Source organism: Lepeophtheirus salmonis, chromosome 13, assembly GCF_016086655.4.
Source record: "Lepeophtheirus salmonis chromosome 13, UVic_Lsal_1.4, whole genome shotgun sequence".
Classification (NCBI taxonomy): Eukaryota; Metazoa; Arthropoda; class Copepoda; order Siphonostomatoida; family Caligidae; genus Lepeophtheirus; species Lepeophtheirus salmonis.
Window position 1 is genome coordinate 35322777 of NC_052143.2, and position 14299 is coordinate 35337075.

At 33.0% G+C, this 14299-nt stretch overlaps 1 protein-coding gene across 10 annotated transcripts in view; it reads left to right on the forward strand.

The window, feature by feature from the left end:
* Positions 1-11108, forward strand: part of LOC121127922 (uncharacterized) — a 59536-nt gene extending 48428 nt beyond the window's left edge. For 2 of the 10 annotated variants that reach the window (XM_040723503.2, XM_040723506.1), the window contains 7 exons: positions 6523-6637; positions 6693-7172; positions 7243-7399; positions 8570-8736; positions 9164-9529; positions 9752-10123; positions 10942-11108. In XM_040723503.2, the coding sequence (XP_040579437.1) occupies positions 6523-6637; positions 6693-7172; positions 7243-7399; positions 8570-8736; positions 9164-9529; positions 9752-10123; positions 10942-11017 (1733 nt within the window). In that variant the 3' untranslated portion in view covers positions 11018-11108. The remainder of the gene's footprint in view (positions 1-6522; positions 6638-6692; positions 7173-7242; positions 7400-8569; positions 8737-9163; positions 9530-9751; positions 10124-10941) is intronic. The other 8 variants (XM_040723504.2, XM_071892953.1, XM_040723505.2 and 5 more) reach the window with 5 other exon arrangements.
* Positions 11109-14299: the final 3191 nt, after the last annotated feature.

The following is a 14299-nucleotide window of genomic DNA, read 5'->3' on the forward strand; positions in this document are numbered from 1 at the left end:
CTTGTTAGAGCAACAAAGGTAAATTTGAATGCATGTGAATTAAAAGTAGATTTTTACAGAGAGATCTGCATACAAATCCGGAGTAATTGTTGTATTGTACTATTTAAGATATTTATATTATATTATAACTTTTAAAGGTGCTGCTTCAGAAATGACGAAAATTAGATTTTAATTAAAATCAAATGATGTTATCATTTTACTAGGTACATAAGAAAATCACGCTTTTGTATCTTATAAAAGGCCATGGACCTATGTACTTATATGTATGACGTCTACCAAGATGCATTTCTGCTATTATTTTATTGCATGTAAAAAATCATTTTGAGATTTAAGTAGTTCATATTTATGGATGCGTCCAAATACGGAGCATTTGTCAATGATATTTTGTACTTTTTGTATACATATCTTTTGACGAATAAATATTGGAGTAAAAATGGACTTTCACCTCATGGTCGCGGGCTTGAATTGTCTTTAAGTTTCTTATTAGGGCTATCGCATCCATCATTGTTTTCCTTTGTGTGTGTGTATGTTTTAGAAATAGATACATAACTCTGCCATTGAATACATATGTCCCTTATCAGATTCATTTTTTTAAGTCAAACATATGTACGTATATATATATTAATATCTCCTCATAAGCCTTTTGACGTACAACCCCACACAATCATTTAAAACCATTTATCACTCTTGCAATTTGATGATGTTTCCTTTTATGAATTGATGATATGTACGGCCGTTCGTTCGGAGAAACTATAAAACCATGATTGTCCACCATATCGAAAAAAATAAGAAAATATATGCTTACTACTAATACTTATCATACAGTGTGTATTTTTATTCTATCTCTCAACTGTACATCCAATAAATAAATTAAAAAAATAAGGCCAAAATCAGTTTATAGCTGGGTAGCCGATTCTTTATTTAATACGGAGTGTCCAGTTTTTCTACATGTGACCTCCCCCTCATCCTATATCTGTTTATAGAACAGTGATTTATTGAATTTTAATTAGCTTTTGTTAAGCTATAAACCTTTCCCAACAATAATTATATAATAATAATTCCGTAGTCGATTAGAATTGGCTAACTACCAACTTATTTTCGGCCTTTTTTCTGTTTTTCTCTTTAGGAAAGGTTTTCTGATACAACAAAGTAAGCTATTTGTAAATAGTAAAGAATTTTTCACAGCTAAACAAAATCTTAACCATTGATAAGAGAGGGGAACACTCATTTTGTAGAAAAAAAGAATTCAAGACGAAAAAAGGAATTTATCTTTGAGTGCAAAATCCAAAAGGGATCTCATTTTTTCTGTCAGTCATCTGAATTCTGAAATATCTGGGATTATAGTAATTCAGAACTATTATCGTTCAGAGTCATTTTTTACCCTTAAAACAATCCCAAATTAAAAGTAGTATTAATAAAACTTATATTAGATTGTTTTTTTATGATTCTGTACCTTGTTCTGAACTCGATATATTTTCATTTTTGGGTTAAAAATGATAAACAATGACACTCTTCTTTAGACCCTTATAACTGATTCATAATGCATAGTGATGAGGAATATAATAACTTATATTATAGAAAAATATTCAATGTATAATATAAAAAAGATCTAACTAAAAAATATGCATCTCCAAGGATTTTTTTTCACACGTTCGTGAATTAAAGTTCAGCCAAGTACAACTTTAGTCCCTAGACTAAAGTCCTCCTAGACTCATTACGTCATGTTAACAAAAATATTGAGCTATTATTATTATTTCATTCTTTAGGAGAGAATATCTAAGTATTGAGTAGCTACGTGTGAGTGTACTCATGAAAAACAGAGAGTAACACCAAGGATTTATTGGGGAGTTATATTATATAACAGTTAAGCAACATTTATCTGTTTGTCGACACCTCATTATACCGGGTGATGACTGGTACTACCGCTAATAACTAAATAAAACATAATGTAAATTTTTATGTTAATGACAAAGTACACCTATATTGGATGTTGCAACTGTTCCTTCAGAAACAAAACCAAAATGACGACTTAAATGAGCCCAAATTATGAGATTATTCTTCAATAACTGTAAATCATTAATTGTTATTACTGAACAAGTTATACCGAGTGGTACTTTTAAGTCTGAACACATACTAATTCAATAATTAATTAAGGTTGAGAAATTGAAATTAATAAGCTACAAAACAAAAAAATAAATTGGGCTCTCTAGCTTAAGTACAAGTTGAGAAAATGACACTTGAACGTGATTGACGAATTTTCTTTTGCACATTCCAAGCAGTTGGGGACCTCCTGGGCCACCTAGTATGCTTTCAGCAAGTTTAAAAAATTGGAGAGGGAGAAGGGCTCTGTTAAAAAGGCCAAGCTGGACCCGGAATAATTAAAGAAAACAGGCCAAGCCAATCAATTCCAGAAGCTGTGGAAAAAGTGGACAGAAAGAGCCTTGTGAAAGTGGAGAGGCCACTCCCCCCCCACACAGCTCTGATGCCAAGCCCCTCGACTATACCTTTTGAATGTATGTCGAGAGGAAGGCCTGCAGTGTCCTTCATCCAAACATTGCGGCTCTCAATGCCACTTTCAGTCAGCCCTGGGACACTATGACGGAGGACTACATGTCAGACCTTCCACCGCCGCCTGGAAGCCATCATTGCGGCTAAAAGTGACTATATTAATGTTATTATTGAATTACTTTTATTACCCTTCTATTGTTAATTGATCAATTATATCTTTTTGAAGTTTAAAATTCAAAGTGTTCTGGTTTTAATGGAACACTTGGTAATTCAGAGCCCTTTTACGGGTAAAAAAGTAGAAAACTCAACAATGGGTTGGTGGAAAATACAGTATAACTTTTTATGTTGGGTGTGTAAGGCCGTGATAAAGGTTTCGTGATTGAGTCCTCTTTCTTTTCTTTTTTCTTTTTTTTCTAAAGAAATATGATAAATTTTATATCTAGGTATATTATGTTTTTATTCCTTTTTAAAACTTTATTTTATTCCGCATATCACAAGTTATTTGAAGCAAGACAGATTAGATGCATAGCTTCACGGTCTTGACGTTGTTTCATAAGTGGAGATTCAAAGTAGTCTTGTCTTCTCTCCTTCGTCTTTTATTGTCATACAAAATAATCACATAATTTTTTCTTACGAAATGCCTTTGCAAATGAAGGTTCTTTTTCCCCTTCATTTTATAGCCATCAAATTAAATATAAATTCATTTCAAAGGATTGTTTATTCAATAATGTTCAAATTATATTAAAAAGTAACTATTTATTAGTGGTGTTGAGACTCGGTCCAAGATTGATTTTTTACTCTTGGGGTTTTAACAGATTTTTTTAAGCCGATTTGGTTCGATATTGCACCCCAGAACGCGATCTGAGACCGTCGATTGAAATTTAATCATTTTTATATCGTGGAACGATGTTTTGGGTCACAATCTATGGACCGATTTGCTCCCCACTCCTTATTTATGAATTGTACAAGTATTTTTCATAACCCACTTTTAACTTCATGAGACGTTATGTTATGTCAGAGACGTCCCCCATAAATTAAGGAATTTTTCTTTAATCCAAGAAATTTCTTTGTTGAGAATGAAAAAATTTTACGCAAATATAGGGGGATTTTTTTTTTTTTTTTTTTAAATATTTTTTTTCTTTTTACGGGCAAATTATGAAGCAGAGAAAAGAATTTTATATTTGAAATTTTTTTGGGAGTAGATAAGGATTTTTGAAAAAAATTAATTTATTGTTTATAAATGTTGATTTTTTAAATTATTTTGCAATATTATAAATTTCATTTTCGAAATTTTTTTTCCAAAAAATGAAATAAAAAAATAAAAAAATTCCAAAAAATCTAATTTTCAGCAATATGTATGGATTTGTGAATTAAAAAATAATTTTTTTTTTTTTTAAACATGAGGATTTTCAAATTTTTGTCCCAAAAAATGTATTTTTTGTAAACAGCTATGGATTTTTAAATTTTTTCCCCAATTTTTTCTTTCCTGAACAGGTGTGGATTTTGGAAAAAAAAATTGAAATTTTAATTTTTGGATTTTTCAAAAAATTCCAATAAATATATAAAATAATCAAAATATATATACCGGTAGTTGCATAAATACGCAGACTATTTGTGGGAAATAATTAAATGTGTAATAAAATTCGTATGACGTATTTTTTTTGTGAATTATATAATAGAGAATTTATTCTGGTATAGAATTTAATATAATTACTGAATATAACCCCCATCAGCTGCTATGCCACCCTCCAAGCGCCTGCAGAAGGCCTTGCAAACATTGAGGATGTAATGGTCTTCCATGGCTGCCCATTCCTTATTGACGCTGGTCTTCAATGAGTCCAAATGCGTGTGGTGGGTAGCACAGGCTTTCTTCTCAATTTGCCACCACACACTGTAGTCAAGGGGATTCAAATCAGGTGATTGATGTGGCCAAATGTTTTTGTGAAGGCCTCCTTCACCTCATCCACACTGATTTTCCGTGGTTTGCCGGTCCGAACACCCTCCTTCAGATCTGGTCTCTCCTTGACAAGCTTCTGGACCTTGAAGACAGTAGTCCTGGATAGTCTAGTGTCCTTGATTATCTCCATGACAGACCTACCGGGCGGTGAAGAGTGGCAACCATATGACGTTTGGCCTCGTCATTCTTCGTAAACGACTTTGTTTGATGCGAGTAAGAACAACAAAAACAAAGCCAAAAGATTTACCGAGTTACTTGCGCTGAAATTTTTTATTTCCGGTCACGGAACCTCGAGATATAAGGGTTTAAAAATTGGTATGCGTATTTATGCAACTACCGGTATATATATATATATATAATCTTGCAGAGCAATTTCTCTATAAAATCGGTTTATACCAAAGATAACATAAACAAAACTAAAAAAGTGATGTGACCAGCCCAGATGAATTGTCAGTCTTCTCGTGCAGACCACTAATAAATATCTACCTAAATCCTTGAGTTTGTTATAGAGACTAGAAACAATCCTTTATATGTATTTTAATTGATCACAAATGTTTATAACAAGGTTAATTGAAATACAAGGTTAGACCATCATGTAATCGGGCTTGCTGGAATTTTCAATCTGATGTATTGTACCGACTGCTGGGCAAGAAAGGTAGATTATGACAAAACACACGCAACCACTCATAGTGTATGACGTCACGATTGCTAGAATTTTCAATTTAATGTATCGTACAGATTGCTGGGAAAGATAAACAGATTTTGACAAACACGCAACCACTCATCTAGTATGACGTCAATATTAAAAGCGGGGTGGAAGTCAAAAATCTGTCGTACACGTGCTATGATGGTATAACCTTGTATTTCTATAAACCTTGGCTCGAAGTAGTACTATTTAAAAAATGATAATGAAATAAAAAAATAGTTTAAAAGGATAATTTTTCTTATTTTCTGTTGCTCGCTCTTTTAAATGCTCTACTAGTTCTCTATACATTTTATTTGGTACAGACCAAATTTTAAATAAGACTGATCCATACTTAACTTCTTTATAGGACCAAATTATCCCTACCCACTAAAAATCATAACGGTCTCTAAGGCGTTAACTCACTAACACCAAAATGTACACTGACTTTTTTTGTCAGCTGTCGATTTTTCTCCTTCTTTCCTCTAATGAGTGCTCTTAACATTCATTGGTTGAATTAAAATGAGCTTGTGTTAAGCTGAGAGCAATCCTGAACAGTTATGGATCAATTAATAGTTCTATAGTTGAGACTTAGCTCAGAATTGACCTACTACCATCTGATTTGGGGAATTTTTTCTACGTCCCTTGGGAAGAGAGGTTGCGATATACAATAAAGGTAACGACGTGCCAGATCGAATTTTTTGTTAGGACACCTTCTGAGCTAACTTCTTTTAAAGAATGAATTATGTAGTCAGGACCACTCACAATCGTAACAGTATCCACGACGTTATCTCACTAACTCAAAAATGTACAGTGTCTTTTGTCGTCAGCTCTCCTTTTTCTTCTTCGGTTTCCCCTAATTAGCGCTCTGAACATTGATCGGTTGAATTAAAATGAGCTTTTGTTCAGTTGAGGGCAAACCCCAACAATCATTCCATAGTTGAGCGGGAAGAATTATCTAACAATAAACAACTGATTTTGAACCTTTTTTCAGTTTCTGTTGGGATGAGAGGTTGCAATATAGAATAAAGTCACGATGTGTCACAGACCGATCTACGATTTTCAGACAGAAACCCAACACTACTATTTATGAAGATACATTGCTCTGTATGAATATATCTATATGTTATACTAACATATCATATCAATGGTGAAAAGTTCCTCTTATTTGCTCTAATTCCCCCTCACGGTAAATTCTATGTTTGTCACATGTATTGACACACTCCCTTCCTCACTCACACCGAGTATTTCACCTCAATCTATATACACCTTTTCTCTTGATAGCCGATAACATAATTATAAATGTGTGTATGTTTTATATCCAACTAATCCAGATGCTGAACTGAAATAATAACAATATTCCATTCATTTGTAGAAATTCTAGAGACTTGCCGGCAGTTAAGACATCAACTCATACAAAGAGATTCCCGGATCTCCAAAAAGAAACAATTGAATGGCATCATAGCTTCCCATCCAGAAGTCAGATTCAGGTAAACGTACTTTGTATACTTTCCTCATGACATGAGACATATTATATATGTGTAGGAAGAACAATTTATTTTTTCCACGTTGTAGTTTACGATCCGTGTTCTTTGACAATAAAGGAGACGTTAACAACTTAATCATCGACGACAGACCTGAAGCAGATCAATCCATGTATTCCTCATATCACTCAACCACAGAAATCCTTATCGATGATGAGGAAGAGGAGTTTCGTCGCAGTCGATCACGCTCTGGAATAAGTAGATTCTCATCCTCTCCTCCATCTCCACCCACCATTCAATACCCATCCCATAAAAAACACAACAAATTGCCACCCGCCTTACCTAAAACAACAAATGACTTCACGAGCAGAAGTAGAACTTCCAGAAAAACACTTTCAAATAGTCTTGCAACAACCCCAACTGAAAAGGGCTCTCCCAGATTTAGAAGGATGGAGAGAAGCTTTGATAAAAAGACACAAGGATCCTTTTCTCAACCTCGAAGTAGTTCATTAAATTCTAAAACAAAGGATCTACTCAAAGGGTAATATATTTTTTTCTTTCCTTCCTCGTTGATTATTTAATATTCCAAGATATTTATGTCAATATGTAAGTAGTATAGATGATATTCCTGACCATGATCGAAGAATACTTGAGCGTCTTGCTCTTAAAAAAAGAAATAAGGAGATGCTAAACCGTGTAGCTGATGAGAAGCACAAGGAATGGCAAAAAGAGCGTAGTCATTCTCTTGAGGCAAAGAGAAGTCAAGAGGTAAAAAAATAAAACAATTATAATTTTGATTTCTATGAAATCAAAATTGGTTCAACCACATTATATGGGGCATTCCAAACCAAATCAATCACTCAAAACAGCGCCATCTTCTATTTTTTTTTTCTTCTCAAATTGGCACATATTTTAATATTAGGAAAAAAATTCAAAAATTTCAGCCTTTTTTGTCCTCTTGTTCAGGATTTAGATGCTTCTAAAAGTTTGAGCCTTAACGCCACCTACCATATTTTTAAATTGCTGTGTATTGAATGTTTTTGAAGATATCGATCTACTATGAAAACCCATTTAATAGATCATTGTTGTATCCTTTTGTTGTATAAGTAAAAAAATTGGCTTTTACCCATAACGTCACGAGGTCAATATTTTGACCTCAAAAAAATCACTCAAATTTTTATATGGTAATTTTTAATATTTATTGAACATAAGGAATTGTTTTTTAGAGATGAATTTGATTTCACTTAAATACTACAGATGAAAATCTGTGTGTAGGTAAAACAAATTTTTGAATATATATACCAAATATTATATCCGAGTTTTTGCAATATATATGCTTGGTTTTTAGAATGTAGTAATTAAGTGGAATCGAATGCACCTCTAAGAACTTATTGTACATGTTTATGATTTATTAAAAATTAACATATAAGAATTTGGGTGCATTGAAAAAGGGACATATTTCTTTCATTTTTTTTCGGTCAAAATATTGACTTCATGATCTTATGAGTAAAAACTCATTTTATTAGTTTATTCAATAAAATACATCAAAAGGATACGATAATTATCAATTAAATGGTTTTTATAGTAGATTGATATTTTGTAAAACATTCTATATACTGTGATTTAAAAATAAGAAGCCTGTAGAAGCCTCTAAAATCCTGAACCGGAGGGGGTGGGGAAGGCTGAAATTTTGGACTTTTAACTAATATTAAAATATGTTCCAATTTGAAAAATATCCAAGATGGTGCTTAGAAAAATGTGGTTTTTTTTTATTGATTTCCCTTGGAATTACCAATATATATATAATTTAATTGATATGATTTAAAATTAAAGTAGATGGGAGTTTCTTTTCCGTTAAGTATATACTGCAGTTTCAAAGAGTTCTTTCAATTGACAAGTAATATGATATCTTTTTCTAAATATTTCTAATATTTGCAGATGATGTGGAGTAGTTTCGTCGAGAAAAAACGGCGCAGTGAATGTGAACAGAATGAAATCCGAATGATGGAAGCTCGCAAGAAAATGGAAGAATCACAAAATCGTCTTAGATTATTGATTCATGAGAAAGAGCAAAGGATACAATTAGCTCTTCAGGATTCAAAGAGGTATTTGAAACATGATTACTAGATGTTACAGTAGGGGGGGGGGCAAAGGGAGGGGGATGGAAGAGCCCCAAAACTATTTTATTTTGAATATGTTTTATGTGTGAAATTATGGTTAAAATGACTTTTCTGAGGTAGCCAAAATATATTGTAAATATATCAGAACTGTAGTTTAAAAAAATGTCTAGATTGTGTATATTTTAATGGACATGAACCTGTAATTTACTACGACTCAAAATCATAATAACAAAGCTGTATTCGAGTCCACATTTTCTGAGTCCGAGTCCATTTGGTTCCAAGACGAAGTTGAGTTTATAAAGAGAGACTCAAGTCTAGAATCATTTACTACAGTTCTGCGATCCTATGGACTTGGACTCAGAGAAGGTGGACTCGAATACAGCTCGTTTGTACATACCCTTTTGTGTTCCAGAGCACGATCTGATCAATATTTGGAATGGCACACTGGGGAAGAACAAAGACGAAAAGCGGTTGAATCCGCTCTTCAAGAATTATTAGTACGGGATACACGCTACAGAAGGGATTTGGCCGCACATTTAGAGAGTCGTTTGCAATCTGTGGATGCTCGGAGAGAACTTTTAAAGACAAAGGAAGCAAAATTAATTTCTGAAGCGAACTCTGAAGAGCTTGATGAATATAAAAAACGGAGAAAGTCCCTGGAATCCGCAAGAAAGGAGCAAATAGACTCCTTGAGACAAGCTATTCATTCTAAAGATATGAAAATAGCAAATTTTAATGAAACAAATGAATTCCGTAAGAAAAAAATCGATACAGCCAAGTAAGCAATAAGTTGTTTCAGATTTCAATTATTTTATTACTCTTTTTAAACAAAAAAATGGTCATAAAAAAATCATTGTCGCAAATCTTTAATCGTTGATATAAATAAATATCAACATTCTTTAATTACATTTTTTTCAAATAAGCCTTAATTGCACATTTAAATTTTTTATTGAGTTTCATTACTTTGCTTTATTTGTTTTTATTTTTTCAAAATAAAAAGAGTCAAACGAGGAGTGAGACTGGAGCAAACCCAAGCGCTCAAACGAGAATTAGAGGCCTCAATGAACTGCTGGCGCAAAAAGGTACTAGAGGTTCAAACAGAGTCAATTAAAAAAGCAGAAGAAAACGTTCATAACACCTTAGAAGAGAAGAGACACAAATTAGATCTGGAGAATCAGCGTCGATTTGAGCGACAGAAAGCACGATTTGCACAAGTGCAAGATGGTCAAAGACGAAAAGCCGAAGAGGTGATGAACTCCATCGAAAAGAAACAAAAAAGAATGGCAAATTATCATAAACAAAGAGAAAAAGAATTGCACTTTGCCAAGGAAAGGGCACGACAGACCTCTGAGCTTCGACAGGCTCTAATAAGGTGGGATATATTCTATACCGAGTGGTCCATTAAAATCTGAACACTTTGAATTTTAAACTTCAATAAGATATAATTAATTTATTAATTAACGATAGAATGTTATCAAATTATTACTATAAACAGATCCATGTTTGAGCTCTATTAATAATTAATGTAACCACCCTTATGGGCAATGATGGCTAGAAGGCGGGAGTGGAAGCACTGTCATCTGCTGCGGATGTAGTCCCCCGTCATGGGGTCCCTGTGCTGGCTGACAGTGGCTTTGAGGGCCTCAGTATTTGGATTATGGAAACTACTAACCTTCCACTCGACATGCCCCCTAAAGGTGTAGTCACGGGGCTGACATCAGGGCGGGGGGGTCAAAAGAGTATTGTAGGAACGGATGCGATGGGTTGGGTTTGCCTCTTCATCCTCACAAGGCTCTTTCAAGCCACTTTTTTGATAGCTCTCAAGACAGTCTAGTGTGAACCCCAGGGATCTCTTGTATGGGTCTTCATGGAACTTAAGAAGATTGGCCACGCATGTTTTCTTTAACTCCTCCGGGTCCATTTTGGCCTTTTTGACAGAGCCCCTCTTCCGTTCCAACGTTTGGACTTGCTGACGGCGTAGACGGTGGTCCTTGAGACGCCCAACAGCAAATTTTCTGGACTTGTAGATAAGCTAGAGAGCTCACGTGTGTTTTGATTTGAAACCAATTTTTCCTGCTTCAATAGATCAAAACCATCATAAAATATTAAATTAGTAAGTGTTCAGATTTCAAAGGACCACTGGGTATATCTAATATGTTACGTATTACAAGCAGATTTTTGCAATTTCAGTTCAAATGCTGAGGACGAGTATGTGGATGCACTTATATCACGAGTCGTCTGCTGCCAAATATCCGAAACACTGTAAAAACAAAACATACATTCTTATTCATCACAATTTTTTATACACTGCCTTATCTCTTAAAAGGATCATAGAATAAAGATTAATCTAATACTTATTATTATAATTTTTATTATTATTGAAAAAAAATCTAGCGTTCTCTACTAAAAAGTGTTAGGCACAAACAAACGCAGATGTTTCAAAATATGGAACAAATAGAATATGTATAAAGGTGTCACTTCCATAATTCAATACATTTATTGCAAATAAATGTTTATAGTAGTTAGTTAGTAGTATTTCTATGTGTAACACACATAAAATATTATTACCCTAACATTGAGAAGGGTTCACAATCTTAACAGATCAAACTATTGTACCTACTACATACATACTCATAGTCAGTAGAGAGTGGCTCTATGAAGGTACGTAATTTAATTCTTATATTAAACCGTGACAGACTTTAGTTATTCAACTTATAGGCTATAATATATGTACATGTGAAGTATATATATTATGCAGTTTTTGAGTTCGTCACGATATAAAACAAAGTCATCTAGCTAGAGGAAACTGACGACAGGTGGTCATGATGTTGGCCACGGTGGCATCTCATCTTAATGCAATAATAGTAGTATTAAAAATATAATAATACATCACACGCGCGTTGCTTCTATACCCCCAGCTGGATTAATCATCATACTATGTACTATTTACAAGTTACAATATACTCACATAACATGTTTCTCTCTCGGGATCCCTTAATATGTTTTCACCGGGAAATCCTTTGTTTCATTTAAGAAAGTGTGGCAAACTTTTTTATAATGTGTGGCAATCCGGCTCTCGAATTAGTAGCGGAGTGGGCGTGTTTCTATTCTAAAGACAAGATTCTAAAGTTATCTTGGAAACACCCATGGTTAATAGAAAATACCATTAGACCATCATGTAATCAGGCTCCGTACACTGGATACATTTGCTCACACGTCATACTTACTCTTTCTATCTCGAAATTGGAGACAGCCAGGGCGGAAAGTTGAAATTTGCACATTTCTTTAAACGCCAAATACTCAACGGATTATGAAGCTAGAGAGCTAAAATTTCTATATTAAATTCTACATTGAAGAATTTTTTTCAAATCGGGTTATTGCAACCGGATTTATTACGGAAAACTGAACATTTTTAAGACTGTTGTTAAATCGTCAATCACTTATTATTTAATATACTAATCGTCCCAACCATAAAGTAAGATATGTTGCGAATATTATTTTGCATCTTTTTGTTAAAAATAATGATCCCTCTAAAACATTTCAATGAAAAGTTATTTAAAGAGAAACAAAAAAAAAGGAAAACCCAACCAGGTATTAAAATACCGAAATTTGGTTTATTCAAGCATGAGAATCACGTCACTTATCTGATATGGTTTTTAAAACTTTGTAAAACAAAATTTTAAATATGTACTATCATTATGAAACAAAAATAAAACTTTTTTGTTTAAAAAAATATATTTTATTGTCTTTTGGAGAAACAAAGTAATATTGCCGCAACATGTATAGTCCACCAAAAATTAGGTTGTTATCACTTGCTATTTAAGTTCCCTATTTGCGAATTGGATCTGTTTCAAGTGATAAGCATAAAAATAAATTAGAATTGCTAGTATATTCTGGGTAGGACTAGTTTTAAATCGTTTATTTCTTCTACAAATATAAAATAAATACTTAAATTTCACAAAATTTATTATTTACCAACGGGATCCCGTAATTTTTAAAATAAAAACCCGGGATCCTGCTAATAACAATTTCCCGGTAAATGAGAGACCCTAATATTTATATCCCTTTTGAGGTTGTTGTTGTCGTTGTTGTGAATCAGGATCATGGTTGAGACAAATCTCTTCCAATCCCCTTCCCTGTGAGGTCCCCCTCCTCCCTAAATAATTACCTATATTTATAATTATATATAGTATGAAAGAGATTATCTGTTCGTAGAGTACATATGTATTACATACATATACACCAAGAATTAAGTACCATGTAGTTTTTTTATCTACTAAATGAGTAATTACGTGTCGTCCATTCGTTCTAATGCAATCCATATACATTTGTGAGGGGTATTACCTTTGTGAGGGGCATACACAGGGAATGGGCTAGAGCGGCTGTACCCCCCTTCTAAATTAATGAATTTTTGCTTTTTTGCTAGAAAATTTATTTCAAAAATATTTAATTTTTTCCAAACAGCTGTGGATTTTTGATAAAAAAAATTACAAAAACTATTTTTTTTGTGAATAGCTATAGATTTTATAAATTTTACTCCAAAAAGTAAAATATTTTTTGTGCATAGCTTTGGATTTTTGATTTTTTTTTTTCAAAAAGTTCTAAGACTGAAGACCCCCATGTTTGTATATTAGGAATGTAGGAGCTAGTGAGGAATGGAAAAGTTTCATTTGTATTTTTAGATTAGTCAGTGTTAGGGGAGTGCCCAAGGCTCCGCTCTTTGACTGTGCCCTCCGTGCTGGATAGGATATCGAAGTTTGTACAGTAATTTCCACTAAAAAATGAGAAATTTGTATAAAAAAGACTACATTCATAATTAAAAAGTATTTACTGTTGTTGTTTTTTTTTGTTTTTTCTAAGTTCATTTTAGAAAAATAAGAGTCCACAGTTTATTTTCTAGGAATATGAAGAAAAAAAATAGTTTTTTATTAATTTAACCAAAAGAGGACGTTGTTTGGTTTATTTTCTAAAATAGAGAAAATATTTTTTTATTTAAATCAAATCTAAAAAAAGGCCTCGCAAAATATCTCCTGACATGGACTTGAGTCTGTATTTTTACAAAATAAAATACTTGACTTTTACTCAAAAGTTTGAATTTCAATTTTTTCATTGAGTTATAAGTATCTTTTATTTTCTGAGGAATTGAACTGTATTCAATGAAAATATTCGAGAACTTGGAATTCTGAGTAAAGATTTGAGACTTGACATGAACCTGCAGTATAAGGTCCACCAGGTACGGAATGTTTTTGCAGGGGGGCGGCAAATTATATTATGGTGATGTGAGTAGGGGGACAGGGCCGTGTGACTATGTATATGGATTTCAAAGATATACATCCTATGTCAGATGGAGTAAACGTAATACTATAATGTTTACATATATTTAATCAGTGTAAGTCAGTATGAATTTTAAATGGAACTTTAAGAAGAAAAATAATTTATATAGTTATATTTGTGGATCAGGAATAAAACTTTTTAGAATTATGTACATTTTTGACCAATTACCCCTTTAAAAAAAAGGCAAATTGATTTTTTTCTACCAAAATTATAA